The 27,938-nt window shown below is 39.6% G+C and overlaps 1 protein-coding gene across 2 annotated transcripts in view; it reads right to left on the bottom strand.

Moving 5' to 3' along the window:
- Nucleotides 1-3,355: 3,355 nt before the first annotated feature.
- RANBP3L (RAN binding protein 3 like) overlaps nucleotides 3,356-27,938 on the bottom strand; it is a 35,889-nt gene continuing 11,306 nt past the window's right edge. The window contains exons 5-15 of one of the 2 annotated variants that reach the window (XM_061357960.1): nucleotides 27,753-27,827; nucleotides 26,516-26,590; nucleotides 25,766-25,890; nucleotides 25,254-25,357; nucleotides 19,102-19,186; nucleotides 17,353-17,452; nucleotides 16,772-16,902; nucleotides 15,630-15,750; nucleotides 14,892-15,034; nucleotides 14,031-14,217; nucleotides 3,356-4,651 (exon numbers count right to left, since the gene is read on the bottom strand). In XM_061357960.1, coding sequence (XP_061213944.1) covers nucleotides 4,500-4,651; nucleotides 14,031-14,217; nucleotides 14,892-15,034; nucleotides 15,630-15,750; nucleotides 16,772-16,902; nucleotides 17,353-17,452; nucleotides 19,102-19,186; nucleotides 25,254-25,357; nucleotides 25,766-25,890; nucleotides 26,516-26,590; nucleotides 27,753-27,827 — 1,298 coding nt within the window. In that variant the 3' untranslated portion in view covers nucleotides 3,356-4,499. Of the gene's footprint in view, nucleotides 4,652-5,467; nucleotides 7,202-14,030; nucleotides 14,218-14,891; nucleotides 15,035-15,629; nucleotides 15,751-16,771; nucleotides 16,903-17,352; nucleotides 17,453-19,101; nucleotides 19,187-25,253; nucleotides 25,358-25,765; nucleotides 25,891-26,515; nucleotides 26,591-27,752; nucleotides 27,828-27,938 lie in introns of those variants that run through there. The other variant, XM_061357961.1, reaches the window with a different exon arrangement.

Below are 27,938 nucleotides of genomic sequence, written 5' to 3' on the forward strand. Positions count from 1 at the left end.
CGGGAGTGGCGGGGCGCCGGGAGCCCATGCGCGCTTCTCCGCGAACCGCGCCGGCTGGAGGCAGGGGGGCGGGCACAGCGCTTGGCTAAGGCTCCCCCGCTTGCCGCCCTCCCCCGGCACTCAGAACTGCGCATGCGCTGGACGCGCTGCTGGTAGCCCTCCCTAGCCCCTTCCTTCTCCCCCAGCTGCCCCTCCTCCTCTTTCTCGGCGTCCGGCGGGCGGGACGGGGCGTAGGGCACGTAGGCCGGTGTGCGGCTTTCACGTCTGGCGCCACCGGACTTAACTGAGGGGCCGGGTCTCCCGAGGCAGTGCCTTGGCTCCATCGACACAGGGTGATGCCGCCAGCGCCCCGCCGTGCACTCGGTTTTCTGGTACGCTGGCAGTGTGCACGTTGAAGGCAGATGCTGTCCTGTGTTCTAGCTGATGAGGACAAGGGGAGTGTACTGAGGTGAGCCTCGATATGGTGTCTCACTGGGAAGTTGGCTTAAACTGGTCTAAATAGCAGAACTTGTTTCAAATCACAGGTTGGAAAAGGCCAACCTTTGTCTGAGCACTGCCAAACCCACCACTAAACCCTGTACCCTGTCACTGAGGACCTCATCTACATGGTTTTTAAATACTTCAGGGATGGTGACTCCACCACTGCCTTGGGCAGCCTGTTGCAATGCCTTTGCATTTCTAATATCCAATCTAAGCCTCCCCTGGTGCAGCTTGAGGCCATTACCCCGTGTCCTATCAGGTTACCTGGAGAAGAGACTGACCCTCACCTCACTACAATCTCCTTTCAGGTAGTTGTGAGCAACAGTCTGAGGAAAAGGCCTTTGAAAATTAGAAAAACACAACAGGTTTTGTGTTTTAAAATTACTAAGTACTACGAGAAATGTAGTTTGAGAAGCTCATCTCTTATTTGTGACTACTCTGGCCTTACTGTATTTATGGCAATGTCTGAGGACGCACAGTAAAAGAAACCTTACCAAAGCAGTTCTGGAAGAGACCTGTGCAGCAGCACTGTGAGACCATGTGAGTGTGTTTGGCAAGCGCAGGTAAAAAACCCACCAAATAATCGATCTAATTACTTTTTTAATGTGGGGGTGTTACATCATTAGTAATAACTGCCTTCTCAGGTACTGGCTTCCACAAACAGCACTGTTGCACTGAAAGCCTGTTTACAGCTTTGTCTCTTTACTCACCCTGTGCCTGTGCTTTCCCTTTGGGAAGTCACAGCCTGTCTCGGGTGGGAGGGACTGGAGCAGCAGCTTTTACCTGTCAGTGCAGCACCCTTCTACAGTGCTTTCCTAAGAGAGTCTTAGGAAATGAGAGTAGTTAAAGCCTTCCAGCCCTTCCCTACTCTTGTATAAGAATTCCATCTGGTCTTCACTGACGGGTAGGAGGATTTTCTATCTACTGATTAGCTCAGCCTTGAAGGAAACCACCATAAACCAGATTACCAGAGGAGTAATTAAACAGAACTAATTCCCTTGCTAATCAGAAAATGCCTCATTCTGTATAACAATTAACTTTTGGATTGCACAAAGCAGTAGGTAATACAAGTTCCTGGAAATTAAAAGGATGTAAGAGGTTTTGAAAATTTACAGCTGTTATGAATGTTTTATAGCTTATTTGACCTTATATCTGCTACTCTAGTATTCTGTGCTTCATGTATTACCTCTTTGAACTGGTTTAATCCTTCTTTGAATAACAAATCAGCATCAACCACTAAGGCAAGCTTGAATGTGGAGCAGTGTTCTACTCTGAGGCTATGCAAGATCTTCTGAATTAATGACCACAGCAAGCATTATAAGCATAACATATTAAATATATATTCTAAAATGTAAATTCAAAACAGTAAATGACATTCTAATACGCTAGAAGCAGACCTGAGGCATGGAGTGTGAAGTGATTCATCTGGGGTTCTCAGATATCTTACTTTGTAAATGAATCTACTTACAAAATGTTTGATAGACACTAATTAAGTTCTCCCTTACTGTACCTTTTGCTTTGAACATGTACACAGGAACAAGACACATGTTACTTGTCAGATGACATTCGACTTATTTTGAGACATGTTCACAGTTTGTGACATATGACATGCTTCATGCCCCATCTTCAGTGACTTCAGAGCAACATACACAAGTGATTTAACAGGCAGATTTGTTAATATAGAATTAAATTAATAAGCACAGGCATTTTACTCTGGTACTCTTCTAGCATATAAGTGCTGAGCAGGGGTGAATTCCCACTGTAATAACTTTTTAAACCCTTGGCTGACAACAGCCAACTTTATTTTGGACCTGGAATACTTCAAAATTTCTCATGGAAACAGACACCTCAGTATTGCCTTCGGTAAGGAAAATGCCCATTTTAGACACCAGAGTCAGAATACATGAGGTAAATTTCAACACATAAATCCATAGAAAAATGGACATTTTTAGCTCTACATTCTTCCAGTTATATAGTGGACTTTAAAAAAAAAACAACAAAAAAACTGTGAAATAAATGTAAAATTGGGTAGTCTGGTTTAGAGCGAGGTGTCCCTGCCCATGGCAGGGGGTTGGAACTTGACGATCTTAAGGTCCTTTCCAACCCTAACTATTCTATGATTCTAATAATCTGTGTTACAAAACAATGTAACTGCAGAAATTTCCATGTTATGCTAAATTATTCCTAAATTATTATACTAGCTGCAGAACTGGCAATGTACAACTGTACCAAATGTAGCCCTCTTTCATCACAAAGAATGTATATATTGCTCCCAGTGCACTTACAATCTAAGTGTTCATTTCTACTCCTTATTGAAGTCTGTAATGCCTTTCTATGATCATTTAATTAATAACCAGTTAATATAATTAACTAATCCAACCACTGGCATTCCCTAAACTTCCTTTATATGCCCCTAAGTACTACTGGTACCTGAAAATGATAGTTCTGTCCTTGTGTTGAAAATGATAATGCTGCCAGTGTTAGCTGCGTTCACAGAAGAGGAGGTAAACAGACCATTACTGTAACCTTTCACTGAGTCCTCAGATTTTGAGTCCAGCTGAACATCTGTTAATTCTGACTATTCATAAGAGAACTCCAGACTAACGCTTAGAGAACACGTCACTTGTGTGACACGTCAGACTCTTATAGGTGGATTAACACATTAGCTGATGTATTCTGACTGATTTTCTGATCCCGGATTCTGTTCGTATGTGCTTGCATTTTGTTTGCAACTTACGTCCCTCATCTGATTATACAGTTGGGTCATTTGCTTCATAAATTCTGTAATAGAGGAATTTAAGCATGAAGAGAATGCTTCAGAAAAAAAAAAGGAAAATTAAATAAAAATACACTTATGAATGCAAATTATTGAGGGTTTTTTTCAGACAGAACCAATGAGTGGGGCAAGTTTTCTTGTCCACACTTTCATAACACACATTTTAATTTCAGAAATTTACTTTTCTTCTTTTCTTTCCACTCCTTGCTAATGCAAAGCAAATTACACCATCCCTGATGCAGACTTAACATGACTGACTTCACCATTTCAGAATCAATTTGAATATGCTCAAACAGCTGCAGAAACATTGTTTTGTAAAGTGTTTGTGCAAGACAGGTCTGGTATCTGAACTCCACTTTTTAGGCAACTGCTGTGCAACAGACTATGTATGGTTCTTCTGTATTTTCCTGCCAGCATGCCCCAGCAGTTGGTTCTCTAAAACCCAGCTAGCGACAAGAGGATGCTCTTTCCCTCCCTGTCCAAGTTGGACAAGCTGTCAGTAGCTCTGAAAGCTGTATCACATGTGCTGAAGGCTTTTTGTGTACTCATTCATTCGCTAGAGACATTACTAAACTCTCAACTTTTCACTTTGCAAAAACTAATTCAGAAGTCACTAAAGATCGTAACATAAATACCTGAGTGACAAGATTTAGAAAGAGATACAACTACCTCCATAATGAAAAGAAACCATTTAAACTATCCCATCCATGTAGACTTTGATAGAAACTCACAATCTTAGTGTCAAATATCTGCAAATGTGTCCTTATATTGGGAATTGTTAGTTTTCCCTGCTTTTGGAAGTTATTACTGCACTAATACAGAAGAGCTTTCAGTCCATTATGTATATAAATTAATCACTGGGATTTGTTAGAAATAAGTAATAATAAATAAATAAATAACATTCATCCGAAAAGAATATAGAAGAACGTGTTGCTCCACAAGCAGCAAAATGTGTGACATCTAGTTTCATGTGGATTTGGGTCATATCCATACAACCCTCTACAGGCCACAGCAATAGTAATCTCAGTTGTACGTCCCTCTATTTCTTTCTCCTCCCTCTCAGAAAATGCTGCAGCTTGCTCAGAAACAGGAATGAGCCACTCGGCCCCACAAGCCTAACAGGAAATACCAAGCTCAAACCAAGCTTACCCAGAAGCTTTTTCCTCAAAGGATACCTTCCCCTGAGTTCTGTCACTCAGTAAGTGCCATTTTCCTTGAAGAACTTCAGTTGTATCTGAGCTTTCTACCTCCCATCTGATTTTTCCGAAACTGAACAGTGGGCTGGAAGTGGGTCTGACACACTGGTGGATGAGGTACACAGTGGTTTAAATCTCATTTCCCTAGGAAAGCAGGCTTGAAATTCTGCAGCATGGAAGGAACCGTCTGTGGAAAGCTCTAACAGACACAAAATAACAGAGCTATCTGTAAGAAAATTGTTTATTGTTCAGGCGTAGAAATTGTTGCTCCAGCTGTCCAAAAATGACAAACTTTACATTTTCAAAACTGAGTTAATGTATCACATATTAGCATACCTTCTGCCTTGAGAAACAATGAATTTTAGTGCAATGAGACTAAATAGAATAAATAATTAGGCTCTCAAGAGTAAAAATTCATATAAGAAACACGTCTGTATGTTTGTATGTCCTCCATTATCACAGTATTCAAACTCTTTAAAATAAATATCTCTTTTTCTCCTCAGCTTTAGGAGACATAGCTTCATGTTAGAGAATGTGTATGTCCACATGCGTGTGTGTGTTTGTATACTTGTGCATATGTAACAACACGGGGAAGAGGCAGATCGGAATAGTTTATTGTGAACAATCATAAGCCTTGTTCCTTATGCTGTAAGAGCAAGTGACAAAGTTTAAGTCCTGTGTCTGCAAAAGTTCTGTTGTGCCTGCCCTGGAGCACTCCGTTTCCCAAAGATTTTACAGCTGTAGTAGAATTTAGAGGAGTATCATGACACTCAGGTGCTTAAATCCTGTTTCACTGAAGGCTTTGATTATCAGAACAGACTTTGAAATCAAAGTCTGCATTCCGTGCATAGCCAGCTGAACTCTAGGGCAAAGTTATCACCATGACCTGTTGCTAAATACATATGGCTGCTGTGCTTTTACAACTGCTGACATTTTTATAACGTGGAGCTTTGTTCCTGAGTTGCAGCAATTAAATATGAAGATCAACAATGCAAATACTGTTGGGGTGAGAAGAGACACACTGTACAGCTAGTTACAGAAAGAACATTTTTGTTATTGGCAAACTGAAGAGTCAAAGGGAATCCCAGTGCTTTGCTGTCTGACACAGGTCCTCTATTATGAAGCACTTCTCTTTTCCTAAAGGCAAAATTCCAGTCTCACTTCACTTTACTGTCATCCAGATGCTAAATCACTGTCAGACAAGTGCTAGTTTCAGCAGGCTGTTTAGGATTCAGTGTAATCTAGATGCTAGTTCAGCTTCATTTGGACGCTCATCTTGACAGGGCATGGAGAAATTGTGAAGAAGCTGTTAGTCTCCCAGCTTCATACATATGTTCAGATGGGAGAACTAGATTGTAATTTGACTCTTCAGGTGTGATACAGCTTTTAAGAATGAGAAATTGTTACAATTACCTTAATAAATAGGCCTTCAGATATTTCAGAACATTGTTTCATCTCTGAGGATGACAAATAATATTTGATAACCAACAGCACACAAGACAGCACAGAATGGCAGCAGAATTATTACAGACATGTTTTCTTTATGTTTTGACAATGAATAGACAACACAGCATAAATGGTGTGTGCATCTGTACTGTGCACAGGCTTATGAATGATCTGGAAAGTCTTAATTCACAGGTGGCATTCGAGAAAATTTTCCTAATTCCTCATGAGAATGGTTAGGCAGTAATTTGTGCAATCCCTTTCACAGAGTGAGCAGGTCTTTGGCACTGTTTGGATTATTGCACACATCAGGATGTATAACATTCATGTATTTCAAGGAATGACACTGTTTAGGGATAGCTATCACTAAGGCAGAAGTAATCTCAGGTAGTCTCACATGTTTAAGAAAAAATGTTATGCAGATACCCAGCTATACTGTGCATGCATTTATTTGTGAGTATCAAAAGGACAATTAACAGTGCAACTGCTTTTCAGTGCAACTGAAAAGGTGTTCATGAGCAAAGGCAGATACACTTTTATAGTTTTTAAAGCTCATACACCCCCTAGACCCTGATTGCAGTTCTTTGTGGTGAATTCTCTTGGTGTTTACTGCTGTAAAGGCAAACCATGGTTCTCTACCCTGTAAGAACACCCTACAACTCCAGATATTTTCAAAACAAACTGACAAAAATCCCTAATTTCTATAGACCTGGTTTCTGTAGACCTTGGCCATGCTAAACTGCCACTCACAGTTCTACTTCATGTACCATAGGCAGGATGCTGAACACTGCCACTCAGTTTTTAATACATGTCTGCAGAGAAGCCCAGTTTAAAGGTCTTAAACTGTATCCCTTAAATAAAGATGAAAATCTCTTCACATGTATTATTAGTTTATGGTTATGTGGTTTTATCCATCAATATGATGAATAAATCTTTTATTCTCTATGTAATTCCTTAGTTTAATAATGCATCTAAATATATTTAATTCTAAAATCTGAAGCCTTTGTAACACTTCTTCAATACCGTTCTGTCATTCGCATTTCAGTGCAAAGCCAGCTTATTAGAATCCCCAAAAGTGCATCTCAAGTTCTTTCTCAATGTATTAAACTTAAGGTGTCCCTAATATTAATCTCTGATTAAAAGTCATAAGCAAAATGCATTTGTTTTCATTCCTTCAGGACCTGATTCCATCCTCAGTGAGTCAGTTTAGACAATTTGGGAAGATGAGTTCTCAACTATGCTGTTGTAAATTCTGGTAGGTGTCATGAGCAGGCTACTGACTGCCTGTGGTTCCATCTAGTATGATCTGAAAAAGAGTTTTAAACAATATTGCTTATTTGAGCCTACTCGTGTTGAAACAATCTGGAATTTCATAATACTGAAGCAGAAGGTTAAAGTTTGGATATGATCAGTTCCTGGTTTAGGTAAATATCTAACTAGATAACACAGGATTATTCACAAATATTTGAGCATGCAAATAGTGATGAATCCTGTGACCCCCCATGTCAATAAAGACAAGCACATAAAGTCTAAGGATTCAAATGTCTAGGTCAGACAATGTGTCTGGGATGCAAACAGTCTCACTTTACAAGGGGAACGCTGTCTGAACACTTGGTAATAGATGCTCAGTAAACTGTGAGAAATACTACCTATCTTCAAACAACTCACTGGTCATGATAAATTATGCAGGGGTGGCTTTGTGTGTAATCTCTATGATTTGACTCATCTGCAGAAAGCAGATATAGCTGACTAATGCCTGATACAAAACAGACTAACACAGTATCTGTTTAAAAATTGCTGCTACCATCTGGCCACCACTAAATACTTACTAATGGTTTTAAACCTCTAGCAGGTGAAATGAAAGACCTTGCAGTTGTCAGAATATTAGATTTGATTTCCCCCTGTCTCTTTTCTGATATAGCAGCATTTAAAGCCACTCAGAGAGTTCTTTTCTTCTCTGCTTTAGAAGTTACTGGTATCTGCTGGAAAGCATACAGAAACTTGGAGTCCCACAAAGAATCAAATTCTTAAGTTTTCCCCAGTTTTAATCCCTATCAGGTGTGTGTTAGAATTAATAAAGTGGAATCCTTAATGGTTGAGAAGAATTTAATTAATGAGAAACATCAAACAAAAATAGCAGCTTTTCAGGAATTCCTGTGGTGTTGCTGAACAGTAGTTCCTTCAAGAACTTTAAAAGTTTTTTACTTAAAAAAAACTCTTGTAACATTTTAAATCTTGGTATACACCAACAGATGAAAGCCCTAATGAGGCCAACACAGGAGGTACACCTATAGTGGATTAGAAGAGGTCTCTACAACAAAACAGAAGTTGCACTTCTCTGATACACTGTCTGGTTCTCAAGACCTGTAGTGTCCAAAATTCATGCAATTCTTGGTAGCCCCATATGGGACGCGTTATGTCTTGGCACAGTTTTGTTTTCTCTCTAGGTCTGTGGCTACGTATGGAGACACCTCTTGGGACTTAAATTCTAGACCGCAGCATCTTTGAATTCACCCTGATAGCTTCTGAAAGAAAATTCCGTGTCAAGAAACAGAGGACGTCACAATCACAAGAGAAGATCCCTCAATCAGGATGAAGTTAGGAGAGGATTTAAGAAAGTCATTGATGAGGTGCAGTGTAAGGAATAATGCATAAAACATTTCTTTGCCTGGTGACACTGTCACCCTTGCTTCTCACATGTGCTTTTCCAGCTTCTGTTTCCCCTCAGGGATACAAACGAACAAATTCATGCAAAATCAGGAGAGGGGACCATACTACTTACAGCCCCATGCTATTCTACTATGACTGGCATTTCGTACCCCCTGTGAAAGAAACGCCTTGTGTCTCTGAAGGAGTAACAGTTCTTTCTAAATGCTAACAGGGTTACAGCACTTCAAACACTTTCTACTATTTCTGATCACCATGGTGGACTGATCTCTAAATGTCAGTAAAATGCATTCCTTTGGAGCATGGACAGAATCTCCTTATGGCTATGAACAAAACATGGAAGATCTCTCAGAAGTGTCAGAAGCAAGGAGTAACATTTTCAGAGACATCTTAGTCACTTACGGGTCTATGTAGTGACTTCTGATCAGCTGCTACCAATGGCAAGCTTAGGCATTAGGGCTCTAGATCCATGTTCTGGTAGGATGATTTTTTGAGGCTGGCATAGGTATTTGTGCTGCCAGTGGGAAGAGGTGGGAACCCTATACAGTGTCTGCGTTAAAGAACTTCATATCCAATAACTGCATGTGGAAGTTACGCTTATTAGCAGTGCAACTCAGTACTCCCATGTGCTGAATTTGTAACTGGCTGTAGTCAAGGTGCTTAAAAAACAGGAGTCAGAACTTGTGTCTGCACAGATACCTGACACAGGTCTGCCAACATATAGGAAAGCCCAAATCAATGGTTCAGGTCTATTAGCAAAGCAGGAGGAGGTACAGGCAGTAGTTTGACATGTTAGTCATTTCAGAACATGCCCAGACACAGACCCATAGGGTGCTAGGTCCTCTTCATCCACAGGGGTCAGGTACAGCTTACTGCCTACCAGAAGACCATGCTTCTTTAATTAGCTATTCTATAAGCCTGGCTAAGTGTAATTCTTTGTTCTGTATGTTGAAGCAGATCTACCACACAGCAAAGAATGTAAAGCCTGCAAGTCCAAGGAAAGAAAAATGAAAGGGGAGTCATGCAGCTGAGGCCAGTGACATTTCCCTCAGAAAGGAGCACTCTTGATCCCATCATTGACATGCTGTCATATCAGCATTTTTCATTGGGTTTTTTTGTTAAAGTATTTAGTGAGAAAAATTTTCATATGCATAATAAAGAATTCTGCTGATCTGTCTTCAGCTAGATACTACAAAGATAACTGCAGGCAAATATATTACAATACTTAGAGAAATGAACTAGCAATGAAAAGATGAAAAAGAGATTTGTTTGACTTTGGTCAGCCCAGAAGTTTGCTGTCAAGTCTGGATTAATCTCCTTAGATCACTCTGTAGTCAGTGGGAAAAGATAAATACATCCTCCTACTAAGGAGAAAAATAACTGTTACTTCTGAACCCAGGACAACTTCACAGAGAGTTATGCATCCCACCCACTCTCAAAATCTCTTTGAAGATGAACTGTTCTATATCTCTCCACTCAGGTTTACAGAGCCATTTGTGGGTGAAAATACCCAAGCTGTAACTGGTGAAATATGATCTCATAAAAATACCAGGTACAGCAACTTATTCTCTATGGACTTTGTGAAATTAATAATCTACCTCAAAGTAAAGCAATTCAATTAAAAATTTAAGGGAATAAATATCTATAGCGAATTTGTAAAAAGGCAGAAGTATCTATACCACCTTGTATACTGTCCAAATACAGGACTAACATCCTGTGGATGCTATAGTGAAGAATTCTATGTAAAAAAATCTTACAGAAATGTCTTGCAAACATATAGGATCTCTTTAATGTTTGTAATGCTTCACTTATTATGTATACCATATTTGCTTTTTTCTTCAGCCTCTAGCACAAAAGGTAATTCTTACCTAATTTTTCATGTCTGTTACACTGCTATGAAATGCATAGCATAATCTAGGGAACTCGATTTGGGAGGACAGCTCTACTGGAGGCTGGTGGAGCTGGTCTTAATGAAACAGCAGTTTTGGTAGAAGGCTTGCCAGGCTGGTCAAGAAAGCTTTAATCTAGATGTGTTGGGGGAGGGGGTCATCATTCTATCCCAACAAATGCAGTCAGTTGCCAGCACCTATAATAAATGCTCTGAGCGATGTAGAGATATTTCAGCTGCTCCAGCCAGTGAGCCGGCTTTAGAGCTCAGCGCAGATGCCTCTATACAAACGCCCATAGTATGGGTAACAACTGAGGAATTAGAGATGTGTGCACATCTATGGGGATATCATACAACAGGTATCACAGAAACATGGTGGGATGGCTCCTATGACTGGAGTGTCTGGCTGGAGACCAGTAATGAGTGGTGTCCCTCAGGGATCGGTGTTGGGACCGGTCTTGTTCAACGTCTTTGTTAGTGACACGGACAGTGGGATTGAGCGCGCCCTCAGCAAGTTTGCCGATGACACCAAGCTGTGTGGTTTGGTTGATACGCTGAAGGGAAGGAATGCCATCCAGAGGGACCTTGACACACTTGCGAGGTGGGCTGATGCCAACCATGTGAAGTTTAACCATACCAAGTGCAAGGTCCTATACCCTGGTCGGGGCAATCCCAAACACAGCTACAGGTTGGGCAGAGAAGAGATTCAGAGCAGCCCTGCAGAGAAGGACTTGGGGGTGTTGGTCAATGAGAAAATGAACATGAGCCAGCTTCAGTATGTGCTCGCAGCCCAGAAAGCCAAACATATCCTGGGCTGCATCAAAAGAAGCGTGACCAGCAGGTCGAAGGAGGTGATCCTGCCCTTCTACTCTGCTCTCGTGAGACCTCACTTGGAGTATTGTGTGCAGTTCTGGTGTCCTCAACATAAAAAGGACATGGAACTGTTGGAACAAGTCCAGAGGAGGGCCATGAGGATGACCAGGGGACTGGAGCACCTCCTGCATGAAGACAGGCTGAGAAAGTTGGGGCTGTTCAGCCTGGAGAAGAGAAGGCTGCGTGGAGACCTCATAGCAGCCTTCCAGTATCTGAAGGGGACCTACAAGGATGCTGGAGACAGACTCTTCATTAGGGACTGTAGTGATAGGAAAAGGGGTAATGGGTTAAAACTTAAACAGGGGAAGTTTAGATTGGATATAAGGAAGAAGTTCTTTACTGTGAGGGTGGTGAAGCACTGTTATGGGCTGCTCAGGGAATCTGTGAATGCTCCATCCCTGGCAGTGTTCAAGGCCAGTTTGGACAGAGCCTTGGCTGACATGGTTTAGTGGGAGGTGTCCCTACCCATGGCAGGGGGGTTGGAACTAGATGATCCTAAGGTCCTTTCCAATCCTAACTATTCTATGATTCTATGATTGTGTTAGCTCAGTTTAACAAGAAGGAAATTCCTGATATTAAGACAAGAAAGAGCGGTTTGGTTTTTTTTTAAGACAAAACAGAATGGGATGAAAGGAAATGCAGACATACTATCTTGTATTTCTTGTAATGATACAAGTGTAAGTCACTGAGAATTTACACTTCTTAGCATCTATGTGGTGTTAAGGAGAGGTAATCTCTGAAACTGAGTTACATTGATAAAAAGAAGATGACTTATTCAGACACATCCTTCAATAAAAATGGAAGCATGAAAATGAAACAGTATTTGATCTCTTGCATCCAAGGGGATGTTTCTGTGCTGGTATTTAGAATTGACCTCACCATGTTCAAAACCTGTGTAAATAAACCTTGGGTTTATTTTCCTTCCTGTTTTGGAAATTGGAGCTCGAGGGACAAGCATGTGTAAGATGTTAATGTCCGCGGGTGGGAGCTGGATACGAGTAACTGAAATGTATGTAAAATTACAACCTTCTGGCTCTGAGAATAACCGACAAGATTAAGATAAGCAGGAAATGTTAGAAGTCATCGAAAACACACTTGAAAGAGATTGCCACAACTGCTGTCAGTAATGGACATAAATGAAGGACAGATGCTCAAATTAAAAGGTTAAGATCAAACAGCACCTGACACTCCTATCTCAGAATCTGTTTGCTCGCTGCCATCTGAATATTTGTATCAGAGTCTCTGTAAATCAAAATAAATATTTTAACTTGCAGATATGTGCTCCTACACTGCTTTGAAATCACCTTTCCCCTTTTCCCCAATTTTTTTTTTCCCTCCCTAAAATCCCCCAAAATTTGTTATCATCTCTAGTTCTGGAAAGGTATCAAGGTCTATTCAGTTTTCAAGTTACCGGAAACTCTTTGTAAAGTCAGCAGACACTCTTTAGGAATTACAAAGGTAATGTTTGATTTTCTGGGAGCAATCCAGTGAGTTCTCAGCACTAGCAATTTTCTCATTTCCTAAACAGGAAAAAGGTGTTTGTGAGAAAATGCTGTATAAGACCATTTTGCTTTGTTTAGAGCAGTGGATGCTACTGAAATGGAGCTAAACAACAATTAATAATGAGAACAAGTACTGTAAACTGCAACCTACTTGCTTATGGAGGAAAAATAAATCCCTTGTTTAATTAAGGAAAGAGTTACTTGTAGCTATTACTCGTACATGACTTGATTCTCGTTGAATAGTTGTTAAAAGGAAGGATTTATGATACTAGGACAGTATGTTTCTCAGTTGCAGAGGGAAACAAATGCTATGAGCAACAACTCAAAACATGCCTGCTGTAGTCCTTCTATTACAAAATCAATCATAATAGGCAGCTCCTGTATTCACTGTGGCAGTTTGGCACAAGCAAGTCAATCTGCCCCAGGAATGTCCTTTGTTAAGACAGAAGAGTTTTTAAGTCTGACAGCTGTTTCTGCCTTGCTTCCTGCAAATGTGCCCCAAGCCTTGTTGTGAGCTGTATTAACAGCTTCTAGAGAAGGATGAAGTCAGCAGCTTGCCCCTTTTATCTTGTTTTCGTCCCAATTTTCCACTTGAGGAGCCTACATTTGTATTATGTTGAAGAAAGCTTACAAAACTGTTGTATAAATCTTGACCTGCAAACTTCCTAGTGAGGTAGTTGTTCCAGCTGATTAAGAATCTGTGTTTTAAATTAAGTTAACCATTGCATAATAGAATAATAGAATCACAGAATAGTTAGGGTTGGACCTTAATAATAAATACCTTAATAAACTTGTTATGCTTCAAGCCATTGGTGATGTTGTGAATGTTCTCAGCTTTCACTTACTCAAGGAACAATCAATATCTCAGTACCTCTAGTAATTTCTACTGAAATATATTGAAGAATCCTCTAGAATACTTTTAAGTAAAGCTTGACAATACTGAAATTCCTTAACCCTCATCATTTTCTCAAGAGTATTGCACTGCTGTAAAGATGTGTGGATAAATGATCTGGCAAAGCCTTGCATTTTAACAGTAGTAAGTCAAAATACCAAAAGGAATTACCCTGTTCTACCTGAAAAGGGGTATCTGTAACAGATGAAAGTTACATTCAGCATGAAAAAAAAACCAAACCAAACCAATTTTCACTGCTCGCAAGAAAATATTGTGGAAGGATTACAGTGTTCCTGGGAAAAATTCTGCTTACCAGATCCACTGCTGCTCACTTGAGTTAATTTTTCATCATCTTCGTCATCACTGCTAAATGGCTGGAAGGCAATTTCTGACTCTGTGTCTATTTGATAAGCATCTGGCTCTTGCTCAGCAAAGCTTCGCAGTGCCACAAGGCGGTGATGAATTGCTGCATACAGGTATCCAATGTCTTTTGAGCTTGCCTGCAGAACATAAAATGCACACAGTCCAAACCAACTAAAAAAATCTCATTTTTCACAGAGAAGCTGACTGAGAAATTTTCAAAAGTAATGAAAGAGCTGTATTTTGTCCTTTTAAATCAAAACAATCCATTTAAGATTCACACTTAAGAAAATAAAATCAAATACAAATAATGTCAACTTTACGTGGTTGTGTTTTGTAACATGTAGCTGTTGGTTATTTTCTCTATTATTTCCCCTGAAGAATGGCTCCATTTCCTGAATATGTTTCTAGAAGTAAGAATAAATTTGCATTTTGTTTTGCAGAATAAATAAGAATTTTAAAACCTAACTACAAAGAAAATTATTTGTGATTATAAAATTTAAAGATGCCATGAATTCTGCTGCTATTGCTGAGCAGATAAGCATCATCAAGTTGGGTATTGATATCCATTCCATTAGTGGTATGTGAATCACAGTCTGGAAATGTCTGTCCTAAGGCCATATCCCATCTTCACACCTTTTTTTTTTTTTAATACCAGGGGATAGCTCATTTCATAATAAAAGCTATGTAACAGCTAAGCTAAGCACAGCACAACAAAGCACAGAAGGCCATTTGCTAAAACCAAAGCCTCAGATGGGTCTTCAGAATCCTAAAAGAAATGTGTATTTGTGTGGCATTTTTATCTCTTGCTTACCTGAATTAGAAATACTTGAACAGAGTGGTCCTCTTGGGCTGTTGCAGTGAAGCACAGGCTCTTTCTGTTTGCTCTTTTTATAACCATTTGCTCCCAGAGTCGGGTGTTGAGAATAAGTTTCAAACTGCCTTGATTTCGCATAACTAAAATAAAAGGTTTATATGATAAGTCATTGGAGCCATCTCCATTTTTACTGCAGCAGTTTTCTCTAGCGCTTGTATACAACTAATATTTTCACAAATAAGTATTTTTAATTTGGTCTAAAACCTGACATGGTGATTTTTTTTTTAATTATTTTTAAATACCCAAAGACATTAGCTTCTTTCAATACATACAAAGCAAATAATCTGCTGAAACTGTGCAATACAGTACAAAAAAATTGACAGCACAGTAAAAACAACATTCCAGAAGTGACTTGAAACACTGCTCCTGCAAAAGCAGAATCAACAAAGAGCAAACTGTCAGGCTGGTGACTGAGCTAATGATACACTGCAGTAAAAATACACAGAAGCTAACAACATATGTAAGCATGAGTGTACAATCTGAGTGAGAAATCCCCAATGCCTCAGTCTGTAATACAGCTAACTTCTATCAGGCAATGTTAAAAAGATTCTCAGCAACTTGACTTAAAGCTAGCTACTCAGTGTTAATATTCTGAAATAAACTTATTCTGGCTAGCAACAGTACAAGTTATTTAGTGTTTTGTGTGTACATGTAATTTTGGTATTTAATTCTTACTTAGCCTTGACTGCAGCATTCCATGTTTATTGCTAGAAGTGTCATTAAGCCTCAGGGAGCCTCTGCCTCTTTCAATCCAAGTTAAAGAAAGCTTATTAAATTTAAAGAGCTTGCAGTTGATCTGAAAAAGAAATGCATGATGAAAATTGCCAGCCAATGTTATTTTTATTGGTTCTAAAACTTCATATTTTTAAACCTTTTGATACAGCTTTTAACATGTCCATATGCATGCATACAAAGACAGAAACAGGTAGATCACCACAATTACTTAAAATGAAATGGGCTCCCAGATCTGTGCTAAACATTCTGCTAGTCATGAAAAACATTCAGCATGAATCCCAGTTTACCTTTTCGATTATTTCATCTGTCTTAACTGTTCATCTGTAATACCCACTAACAGCTGAATTTGTTGCAAATGTTCTACAATCTTATTCCCCCACCTATCAGAAACATTATACAGACCAGGATACCAGTACCACTACTAAGAGAATACTACTAGGAAGAGAGTAAAACTTCCATGTTCTGACAAGACAGAAGATTTAGTCAATGATAAAATTTCTCTGCCCATGGCAGGGGGGGAACTAGATGATCTTAAGGTCCTTTCCAACCCAAACCATTCTATGATTCTATGATAAAATAATGTTCAATGTTGAGATTTTAAAAATTATATGTCATTGCTATTTCATAAGAACATTACATTTTTAAGGTGAAGAGTAGTAAGGTGTGTCTTGCTGGGCCAGAAAAATAACTAATATTTTAGATGAATGATAAAACTAATTACTTTGTGTCATGGTTAAACCAGGATACTCTAACAGCACATTGCTGGTGATAAAAAAGTCTTTACCCATATTGTTTTAAATTTTGATGGTTTGGTTACTGCTGTACAGTTGCTTATAAAATGCAACCGCAGAATGAAATCCTGAAGCAGTCACTTACTGAAAAGGACTACAAAATGAACAGATATGATTCGAAAAAGAAAACATCAACTTACAGAATAATTGGTTAGCAGAGGCATATCTTTAAAAAGTGAAAATTCAAAATATAAACTGAAGTTATTTACAGCTTGCTGCAATCTGTAATGGATCTCAATGTTCTTTTCAACAATAAAACTGCTCACCATCTAGTCTTTATGAAATACACACCTGTAATACATTGTGTTCTGCTTCTTCTCCAGTTATAACTTCAATTTTAGCTAACAGAATTTTCTCCACTGGCTTGGAAATACAAGCGGCTGCTGATTCAATTAGTGTTGCATTCTTCAACAGAGATGTTTCTGTAGGGAAAAAAAAAGGAAATCCAGGACAATAAAACTAGAGCACATGCTGGCCTGTGACTTAAGTTCTGTCAAAGTAATTTATCTACTTGAGCAGTCACAAAATACAAGCAGCTTAAAATCCTAGTTAAAAATGCAGTCTAGAAGGCATTCACAAAGTTCACTGCATTTTCAAATAATAAACAATAACAATCCATAATAAATGGTAACAATCTGTAAAACCCTAACCTTTCCTGAATAACTTAGATGATTCATTCTGAAGTTAGTCCAGTTCAAATGTCATAAACCAAACTGTAGCTTCTTTCTGAACACAGGTTTTGGCACAAACTGCAAGCATGCTATTGACCTGACAACTTGAGAGTAGATTAAAATTATTTACCAGCACTTATTTTATATCCTTTAAAACACAGTGAAACGTAATAATAAAGCTAACTGCACTTGTTTGCTTACTTGTTTGTGGACTGATGTGACAAGGTTCTATGTGCGTGGATGTTATTTCCCCTTTGTATGAACTGGCTTTGTTATACACCTTGGGACGCTTCTCAGGACTCTAAAAAACCCAGGGGAAATAAGAATTCCGGTTTAAATAAAATGGCAATGTTACTTCACATCAAACAGAACACTGAATCATTCAGCAATTGTTGTATCTTCAGAATAAAAATTGACCCAGCTGATACAATTTCAGTCTCTACTGGAAGTAGTTTTATTATCATGAGTATGTAATTTTTCCACTGAGAAGAATGACCTCTTTGTATGGATCCCAGATTAAGATTTAAATCCACTGAAGGATTTAGATGTTTATGTACCAGCTAATTTCTGGTTTAACCACTTAAGCCCTAGAAGAATAGTTTAAACATGAAAATTTAAAAGCAGGGGAATTAAAAATTTCCATGACCTTCAGTTTTTGCACATAAAATTTCTTAGGCATGTCTAAATAAATGCTTTTGGTTCCCTACAATGCTCAGTGGCTCAACATCTACCTTGTAGCTAAATCCTGGTCGTACGTAATAACCCAGCCCTATGGTGGCCAAGCTTTTTCACTGGCAGATACGCATACTGTTTTCATTCTACTTCTGCTAGAAAATAAGTATCAGTTCCATTTTGAGTGGTGCAGTCCTCCTCAGCTTGTCAACCACCTTTTTGTTCAAATTTCCTTCAGGACTTGATCCGTTAAGTTGTCTCACAGCATGCACAACTGTTGTGGTTTAAACCCAGCCAGGCAGCTCGTTCACCACTCACTCCCCCCCCCCCCTTCTTTCCTTCCTGCCCCCCCTCCCGGGGGGATGGGGAGGAGAATCGAAAGAATGCAACTCCCACAGGTTGAGATAAGAACAGTCCAGTAACTAAGGTGTCACACAAATCACTACTGCTACCACCAATAATAATAATGATAAAGGAAACAACAAGGGAAGAGAATACAACACCTCACCACCTGCTGACGGATAACTCCCCCCCTCAGCCAGCCAAGCACCACCTGATATCTAGTCCTACCTCACTGTGAACTAGCCCTTCCAGGTAATCCTCAGTTACATCCTGGGCATGACGTGCTGTGGTATGGAATACCTCTTCAGCTAGTTTGGGTCAGGTGTCCTGTCTCTGCTTCCTCCCAGCTTCCCCTCCTCCCTGGCAGAGCATGAGGCTCAGAAAGTCCTTGGCCAGACCAAACATTTGAGCAGTAACTAAAAACATCGGTGCTATCAGCACTGTTCCCAGGCCAAAAGTCAAAAAAACAGCACCGCACCAGCTATGAAGAAGGAGAAAAAATGACTGCTACTGCTGAACCCAGGACAACAATTTAGTTTAACGTGGATACTATCCAGCATACTTATTTCTCCCACCTCTTAAGTTACAATGAAAACCACTAGAGTGATGGGGACCACATTCTTTTGCCTTGCGGCTGTCATGCTTTACGTGGAATATTAAAAAAACCCTTCTCAGATCAAAAAAGGAGTTAAAGAGAAAAAGCGCATACTGGTACAAGTTATTAATTAGAGTACTTATCTTGGATGGGGAAGATATGGATGCCTAACCCTCCTATAGCAAATATTTAGAGATTTTCTCCTCAACAGTCATTTGAATCATGATTATTTACATCTCTAAAAGAACATGAGGAGCTAAACAGAATCACTATCTGAAAATAATTATACTCATAAATACATTAACCTTCATAAAACATCTGCCAGCAATTACAGATCTTACCAAAACTCTCTCAACCATGTTTTCTCCAAACACAAAATCAGAATTCCTGATGTTTTGTACATTCCTGTCTTCAAACAACCGAATTCTGTGGAAAAAAATAACGTAAGAATGTGATATAGAAGTGTTTAAAATTTTGTAAAATGTATAAATAAGTTCATGCATTTGCCTTAGCACACCTTGCATTAAAGACAAACAAAAAATGACCACTTAAATAATCAGAAACTTAATTCTTCAAGAAATTCTTCAGACCAGTCAGTCTCACCTCTGTGCCTGGCAGAATCTTGGAGCAGATTCTCCAGGAAGGCATGCTAAGGCACATGAAAAACAACAGGGTGGTTGGTGACAGCCAGCATGGCTTTACTAAGGGGAAATCCTGCCTGACCAATTTGGTGGCCTTCTATGATGGGGCTATGGAACTAAGGGACAGGGGTAGAGCAGCTGACGTCATCTAGCTGGACTTGTGCAAAGCATTCGACACTCCCACATGACATCCTTGTCTCTAAATTGGAGACATCAATTTGATAGGTGGACCACTTGGTGGATAAAGAACTGGCTGGATGGCCGCACACACACAGTTGTGGTCAGTGGCTCAATGTCCGCCTGGAGAACAGTAACGAGTGGAGTCCCTCAGGGATCAGTGTTGGGACCGGTCTTGTTCAAGATCTTTGTCGGTGGCATGGACAGTGGGATTGAGTGCGCCCTCAGCAAGTTTGCCGATGACACCAAGCTGTGTGGTTCAGTTGATACACTGGAGAGAAGGAATGCCGTCCAGAGGGACCTTGACATGCTTGTGAGGTGGGCTGATGCCAAACTTACAGGATTCCTTCAGGGCAGGACTGACTGGTCTATAATTCCCTTGGTCATCCATTTTCCTCTTATTGAAAATGGGGGTTATATTTCCCTTTTTCCAGTTGCCGGGAACTTCACATGACTGCCATGATTTTTCACATATGATGGGCAGTGGCTTAGCAACTTCATTTGCCAGCTCCTTCAGGACCCGCCGATGGATTTCATCAGGTCCCATGGACTTGTGCACGTTCAGGTTCTCATTATGGTCCCTAAGTTCTTAAGATCCTCTCCTACAGCGGGCCTATGGTCTTCATTCTTACAGTCCCTGCATCTCCCTTCCAAGACTTGGGTGGTGTGGTCAGAGCCTTTGCCAGTGAAGACCAAGGGAAAGAAGTCATTGAGAACCTCAGCCTTCTCCAAATCCAGGACAGTCAGTTCTCCCTAGTCTGTCTTTTATTCATAATGTAGCAATAGAATCCCTTCTTGTTATCCTTAACATCCCTATCCAGACACTTACACCTGGGTCGGAGCAATCCCAAGCACACCTACAGGTTGGGCAGAGAAGAGATTCAGAGCAGCCCTACAGAGAAGGACTTGGAAGTGTTGGTTGATGAGAAAATGGACATGAGCCAGCAGTTTGTGCTCGCAGCCCAGAAAACCAACTGTATCCTGGGCTGCATCAAAAGGAGTGTGACCAGGAGGTCGAAGGAGGTGATCCTGCCCCCTCTACTCTGCTCTTGTGAGACCTCACTTGGAGTATTGTGTGCAGTTCTGGTGTCCTCAACGTAAAAAGGACATGGAAGTGCTGGAACAAGTCAATAGGAGGGCACGAGGATGATCAGGGGACTGGAGCACCTCCCGTATGAAGATAGGCTGAGAAAGTTGGGGCTGTTCAGCCTGGAGAAGGGAAAGCTGCGTGGAGACCTCATAGCAGCCTTCTGTTATCTGAAGGGGGTCTATAGGGATGCTGGGGAGGGACTCTTCATTACGGACTGTAGTGACAGGACAAGGGGTAATTTGGTTAAAACTTAAGCAGGGGAAGTTTAGATTGAATATAAGGAAGAAGTTCTTTACTGTAAGGGTGGTGAGGCACTGGAATGGGTTGCGCAGGGAAGTTGTGAATGCTCCATCCCTGGTGGTGTTGAAGGCCAGTTTGCACGGAGCCTTGGGTGACATGGTTTAGTGTGAGGTGTCCCTGCCCCTGGCAGGGGGGTTGGAACTAGATCATCTTAAGGTCCTTTCCAACCCTAACTATTCTATGATTCTGTGATTCTAAAATCTGAGGATATTCTCCATATAACATTTCAGAAAAATGAACAGAGTATCATACTGTATTTCATGAAGACTATTGAGGATGTTCCTTAAAACAAAGAAATAGAGGCAAACAACATGCCACCTCTTCCTCCTCCTCAGGGAAATGTCTTACTCCGGAAACTTTAATGCATTATTAACAGTTATACCTTCATGGTGATGCAGCTCTGATACTCTTCAGAGGACTGTACTTCCCAGAGCCCTACAGGTCGTCCTTGGTCATACACCTAATATCTTGGAAAGGCAGCCAGGTAGTGTATTCTAGTGCACACATTTTCAATTCACTTAAATACTGCAAAAATGTGAAAGCACGATAGCAGACGATTTATGATGAGGTACAACTGAAAAGAAACACCTTCCTTCCACTTTTCAATCACCTGTTCCATAGATACCCTTAAAATGAGAAGTAAAGAAAACTAAATATTTGCAATTCTTTGTTACTGGTCAACTAAGCTTAGGGATATGATTTGGGGAGAAAATTTCATACTAGATAAATCACTTCACATTTAGGATCTGGAGTGTGACTGGTTTTGGGAAAACCTACATTAAAACAACACTTGTCCTGCTTCACTTCTGTCCCTTTTTCCTTCCTGGATAAAAAACATTAAGTGTTTTTTTGTATTGTCACCCTGAGTTTAATTAGTCTCAGTTAGCCTCTTACTTCTCAGGAGATTTTAAGAGAAGGTGAATGAGTTTTTAAATAGTGACACTCACAACTTGTAAAAAGTTATTAATGGTGGATTTCTAAGTACAGTTGTGATCTGACCTGCTAATTACACAGCCACTTAAATTAACAGGACCCATTTTTCATAAAAATCATTAGAATGTAAACTTCTTTGTCTGGAAGTTATTCCTGATGCCAGTTTGGTTTTTTTTTCTTTAACAAACAGCTTAGAGGTTGTTCATACTTTCTGTAGAGCTTAATTAATGTATCCCTTGCTGGCAAAGGCAAAACCATCCAAATTCTTGTCTCTTTCTGTTTCCAGTAGGATGACTTGGCAGAAGAATAATCTGATATTTTGTCACAAACTGCATAATTCAGCACCACTTATCTGTTCTTCCAGATCATTTATCACCCTTTGGAGGGCTTACCGGCACGTATGTCATGCCGAGGATGCTCCTATTAATAAGCTGAGTTTGTGGCCAGAACTTTGATGACTGCTTCTAAAACTTAGTTTCTGTGTTCACAACTATACCTCTTCATATAGCATGAAGGATTTTCCAAGTATGAGCTATCTCCATTTTACATGAAAGGAAAAAAATATTCCTTAGCATTCTCACGCTTGATGTGTTGGTAAGATTAAGAGCAAATAAGAAAGAGAAATCAGAGGATCCATCTCTTTTTAATCTTGAAGACTTCCATATGTGTCTGGGGCTATGGACAGGGAATGTGTGTTTAAACTAATAATTTTCTTATTCCTTAAGAAAACTCTCCACTAAAATTCACAGAATTGTGATTGTTTTCCATCCTAAAATTTTGTCTGCTACATCTAGGCCACTCCCATAACAAGTCAGTAAGGACAACACTCCAGAAGAGATAAAAAACAGGAACTAGAGCCTTGTTTGAAATTAATAACGTGGGAAATGGATTTATTATTTTCAGAAATGTAAGAAAAAAGTAATCAGTGCAGGATCCTTCCTTCAAGGCTAACTGGAACTGCCAGCCTTAGAAAGCTATTAAAACCTCAATACCCTTGTGTTGCTTCAGGGTAAGAACAAAATGTGCGAGTGATGACATTGCCATGGAGATGAAAAACAGAGGCACTGAATTCAGGGAATGACCACTAACAAGGAAGAATGGGAGCAGGAGAAATGTGGTAAGATACTGGAAAGGTTCTAAGGAAAGAGAGACAGGTACTGTCCTTCTCAGAGTGTCTGGAAGGGTCTGAGTAGCTCCTAAGTCTAATGCTGGCCTTGAACCCTTGCAGTTTTCTAAGCAAATCCTTGTGCAAAGCTGAATACGTGGCCAGAAGCCTGTATTTTCACAGCATTACATTTCTGTCACTTGCAACACAAACTCCTTGCTTTTAATCAGAATCACACAACAGCAAATTTCTCATTTTTAATTTACTACAGTTTGTTCAGGAAATGGAACTACTGGTAGTTTCCTGGGACACAAACAGCTGCAGCAACTGCAGAGGGGTAAAAAACCACTTCCATTCATCTCTCTACAGAACTGTATCACATAGAGAAGAAGAGGTGGAAGAGAAAGTAAGAGGAACATTTGCATGCAGCAGCAATCTTGCTGTTGAGTCTCTCTGCATTTTATTTTGTAAATAAACATCAATAGTTACACCTTGATTAATAATTAAAAACACACCTAAAAGTTCTTTTCTTAGCAATAAGCAGGTCTGGCTGCAATGTTCAATACTATTTAGCATGTACATGGAGTTTAGTAAACGTTGTGTGTTTGAATATTTGCTGTCAGGTTATCTGTAAGAAAATGTCTATGCCAGAAAGATTTTACTGAAGCATTTTAAAGCCTCAGGCACTTAGTATGGATCAGAAAAATCTCATCTGTAGAAGACGACCCCCCTGCAATCCCAGCAGAGCAATAAGCACCTAGTTGTATTTAAATTAGATTTACCTTCTTAAATAAACCAACATTTACCACAATTGCAGATTAGCAATTTCTCTTTTAAAGAAGGAAAAGAAATACCATAAGCACTCTTAAGTCTTGTAACTTATTGACACCAGAACACTGAATTGCATGTCTCTGTCAATCTACTCCACAGGAAAAAGCCTCTCAGCTATCTTTTCCTAGGTATTATAGAGGTGAGAGAAGGTAAATAGACTTGCGGAGTGTTGATACCAATTGATTTTGAGGTCAGTACCATCTTCCCTCACCTTTTCAACACGCATTGCCATCATTCTGAATTAGCTAAAAATCCAGCATGTTTGTGGCTCCATGTTATTCTCACAAGGCATCATTACAGCATGAGTTGTGATAGAAAAGCACATGCTGGCTCTTCTGAAATCACAGTGGGCATCTGCCCTCGAATATTCTGAAGAATCCAAGTTATGAATCTAAAAATCCCTTACCTCCTCAGAACCCTGGCACTATGAATCCCAAATGGTGGGTGCAGAAGATGGGCCATAGATGAAGAAGGCTGAAGTAGACTCCTCTGCAGTTAATGTGTTCTCTTGGGAGAATGGCAAATGTGTTATATGTGGCCCTAGCAATTCTGAAATGTCATTCCCTCATCATAACTGACTTATCAGGTGTATTCCTGATGCTCACAATTTCCAGGTAAATAACCCTCGTCAACCATCAGCAAGCAGTATTAATATCCACACGATAACCTGCCAAACACTAAGGTGGCTAACCACAGACCTAACATTCTCATAAGCATGTCTCCAGAGAGAGGTAACAGCCCACTTTTGCACTAGTATGAGCTCTTTCAGTCATATACAGAGGCAAATCCAAGGAAGTCAGCTTCCTCATGCAGAACTTCTGAAGTCCATGCTGTTGAACCCATGTCTGCACAAAGACTGCACCCTACCACAATCACTGTTCACACCAGACAGTCTGGTGTGGGCACAAGCAGAGCATCAGGTGTAGCATTCACCTTGTCTTCCAAATCAGTCCTGTATGGTTTTCTTCACATCTCTTATGTCCTAATCTCCTAATATGTCCAGTATATTGTGCTAACTCCTGAGTCTCTCTGCATCTGTTTATGAGATGCAGCAGCTATGCAGTTGGAAGGGAGATCTCCAAAAGGACACATAGATGACTGTAAACATTCAAAACCATAACAGATTTTGAACTGCCAAAGCTGCATGAGATGGCAAACCAAAATAGTTTCTGGCCTGGAGGTTGCTAGTGGGAAACAAAATATCCCACAGAAATTAACTCCTGGCAGAGTCCATTTCTTACGGCATATGGAGCTCATGTCAGCACCTACAAATCCTGGCACCACACACAAGCACCAGTGAGCACTGTGTGGGTGTATATATCACGGGCTTAGTATCATGTTAGATACGCTGGACAGAAAGGCATGCCACAGACCAAGTGATGAAATGGTGTAGAAATATAATAAATAAAAACTTACGGTGGTGTTGTAGAGCTAGAAAGGTTCACAGTAATAGATGATCCTGCTGCTGTTTTGGAACTTACTGAATTCTCAGCTGAACAGTAGGAGCTGTCTTCAGATACCTAGGAATAATAAAACTACATGAATTAATTAGACTAAGGTAATTTTCTGCTATAAACATATCCACTAGAAGTCCAGAGTTACTGAGGTATATGTGATGTTTGTATGTATATATATGTGGTAGTTGGCAGAGCTGCCTCCAGCTGTGTACTAAGCCAGTACCCTTAATCAAAATGCTAAAATACTATGTTCCAAATAAACAAAATCCGAAAGACCCCCAAAGCTGATTTGCCCACAGAACCCTGATATCTGAAAGTTGAGACAGCCCACAGAGAAGAGATGTTTTTTTCAAACATAGTGAGAATGAGTTTAACAGTTCACACCATGTCAGTGATCCAGCAATTCCACTGCAATTGATACAGGAACTTTCTTGAAAATCATGCAGTGGAATAATTACTTTTCCTTTTCACCTTAACAAGTGCTTCTTTCTCAGTCACAAGAGATACTACAGGACTTTCAGGACAGGTCAGGGCTTGTGGGGGCTGTAAAATGGCAGGTCTAATGATGCTCCGCAACTGACTTTGAGACAAGGATCCTTGCAAAACACAGAAGACAAAATATTTAAACAAAGACTTTTTTTCACACTTAATTCATACTTATGTGTTTTGCCTCTTTAACTAAAGAAGCAAAGCATATTTAAATAACATTTATTGCTGCTTACTTGCTACATATTCTGAAAAATTGTAAAATTGTAATCCCTGCTAAAATACACAACTCTGAAGTGACAGCAACCCCTTTATCCTATCAGAATAAAAGGTATTTTGTTATAAGTATAAATATACTTACTTATATTTGTAAGTTGTACTTTATTTAAATATTTCTTTACATTTATATTTACTGCTCTATGCTAGATCTGTCTTCTGATATTTCAAATTTAGCCCTGCACCTGCAGATGCCAAGAGGGTTCTTTATTGCCTTCTCCTGGAGTGCAGTTATTCAGGTAGAAATGTGGAATTTCATTATTCAAAGTTACGTTCACTCTACTCAGGAATTAACTAGTCAGAGCAGAAGCTTATAACAGAGCTTACAGGGTATCTATGCTGTCAAACAAATAACTTATGAATCCCACAGAGAGAAAAGGTGTAATTTTTACGTTTTTTTACATCTGTTAAGAATGTCTTTGTGGAACTACAGTGAAAAAATACTGCAATGATGGTTACCTTGTTTTGTACTGCTGATCAGATCAGTGTTTCCTTGAAGAAGCGCTGAGGTCATGAATATGTTATTCTTCTTTACTACAGAACAAGGAATTTAAACTTTAATAAAGAGTAACAATAAACTTCTATTAATAGTTCATGTTTCTGTTACTCATCCCTATTTTGGTAGTACCTGAGCAATATTCCATCAATCTAAACACAATCACTGAGATAACTGTTACTGTCTTCATTTTACAGGTGGGTAGACTTCAGCACCAAAAGCACCATGGATTTTCTGGCTACATCAGAGACAGAAATCTTTTTGATACTAATGAATGTTTTAAACTCATAAAATCCTTCTTCAGCTTTGAAAACCAGATGTTGCTGGCTTGCAAAATCCACTGAAATGGCAATCCTATCTGGTCCAGTCTTAGCCAATTTTTAGGTGTGTAAATGAGGCTCAAGAACATGGGAATAAAATAAGTGTACCTCCCTGTTCTGGTAAAAAGGCTTTCATAATTTGCTATCATGATGGCAGTGTACTACTGGTGCTTTCACTGATTTAGTAAAGATACCAAACAGCAGCCAGGAAGTGATGGTAATCATGTACCATGTCCTGTAAAACAACAGAACTAATACTCCACACACAATTACTACTTTTTCATTGCAGAAAGATTATGGTTTGTTCCTATAACAATGTTGCATCCCCTTAAGATTATTTAGAAATCCTTTATGTCAGAGTCCATAAAGCACCTGTCTCTGGTAAGAGACAAGGATTCAAGAGCACTCCATTGTTCTTGTTAATGTTAAGTGGGAAAATACTCCCAGGGTTACTGGCTAGGTGGAAGACAGGCTCCTAGGACAGAAAATTATATTCCTATAGGAACCATCACTATTAAATTGCAAGCAAACTAACTCATGTAATTACTTCAACTCCATCCTGTTTTTTTCAAGTGTAATTTGTACTTGGTAACTTGTACTTGTACTGTATAAATGCATATTTGCAAATTATTCAAAAATTCCTCAATAACATTGCAGGATTCCTTAACACCAAATGAAAAAACATTTCTTCTAATGAACTGCTAGTCCCTTTTGTGAAACTTGCATTTCTTTCTTCTGTCAAAATATGAGCCTAGTACAATGCATTTCAGCTCTGTCCTGCAGAAAAAAAAACATTTCTGTACAGCTCACTATTTTACCTGTTTTATTTAGTTAGTTAGTTAGTTAGTTTATTTTCTTACTTTTTTTTATTTTTAATTACCTGGCTGGGAGGGAGGGAAAGTAGGAAGTATGCTGAAGGAACACGATCTCCCTCTTTTTTGAGTGCAAGTTGGATCTGAAAGGGTCAGAGACTGAAATTATCGTTTGTTTGGAGAAAAAAATATATTAATTGTAAAGTTAGCCCATTTAATGTTATGCCACCACTGTCAGTAGAATAAATAATTAC

The sequence above is a fragment of the Neopsephotus bourkii genome, unplaced genomic scaffold, assembly GCF_033783945.1.
Source record: "Neopsephotus bourkii isolate Nb327-2 ecotype Australia unplaced genomic scaffold, CSIRO-AGI_Nbou_v1 NB_933, whole genome shotgun sequence".
NCBI lineage: Eukaryota > Metazoa > Chordata > Aves > Psittaciformes > Psittacidae > Neopsephotus > Neopsephotus bourkii.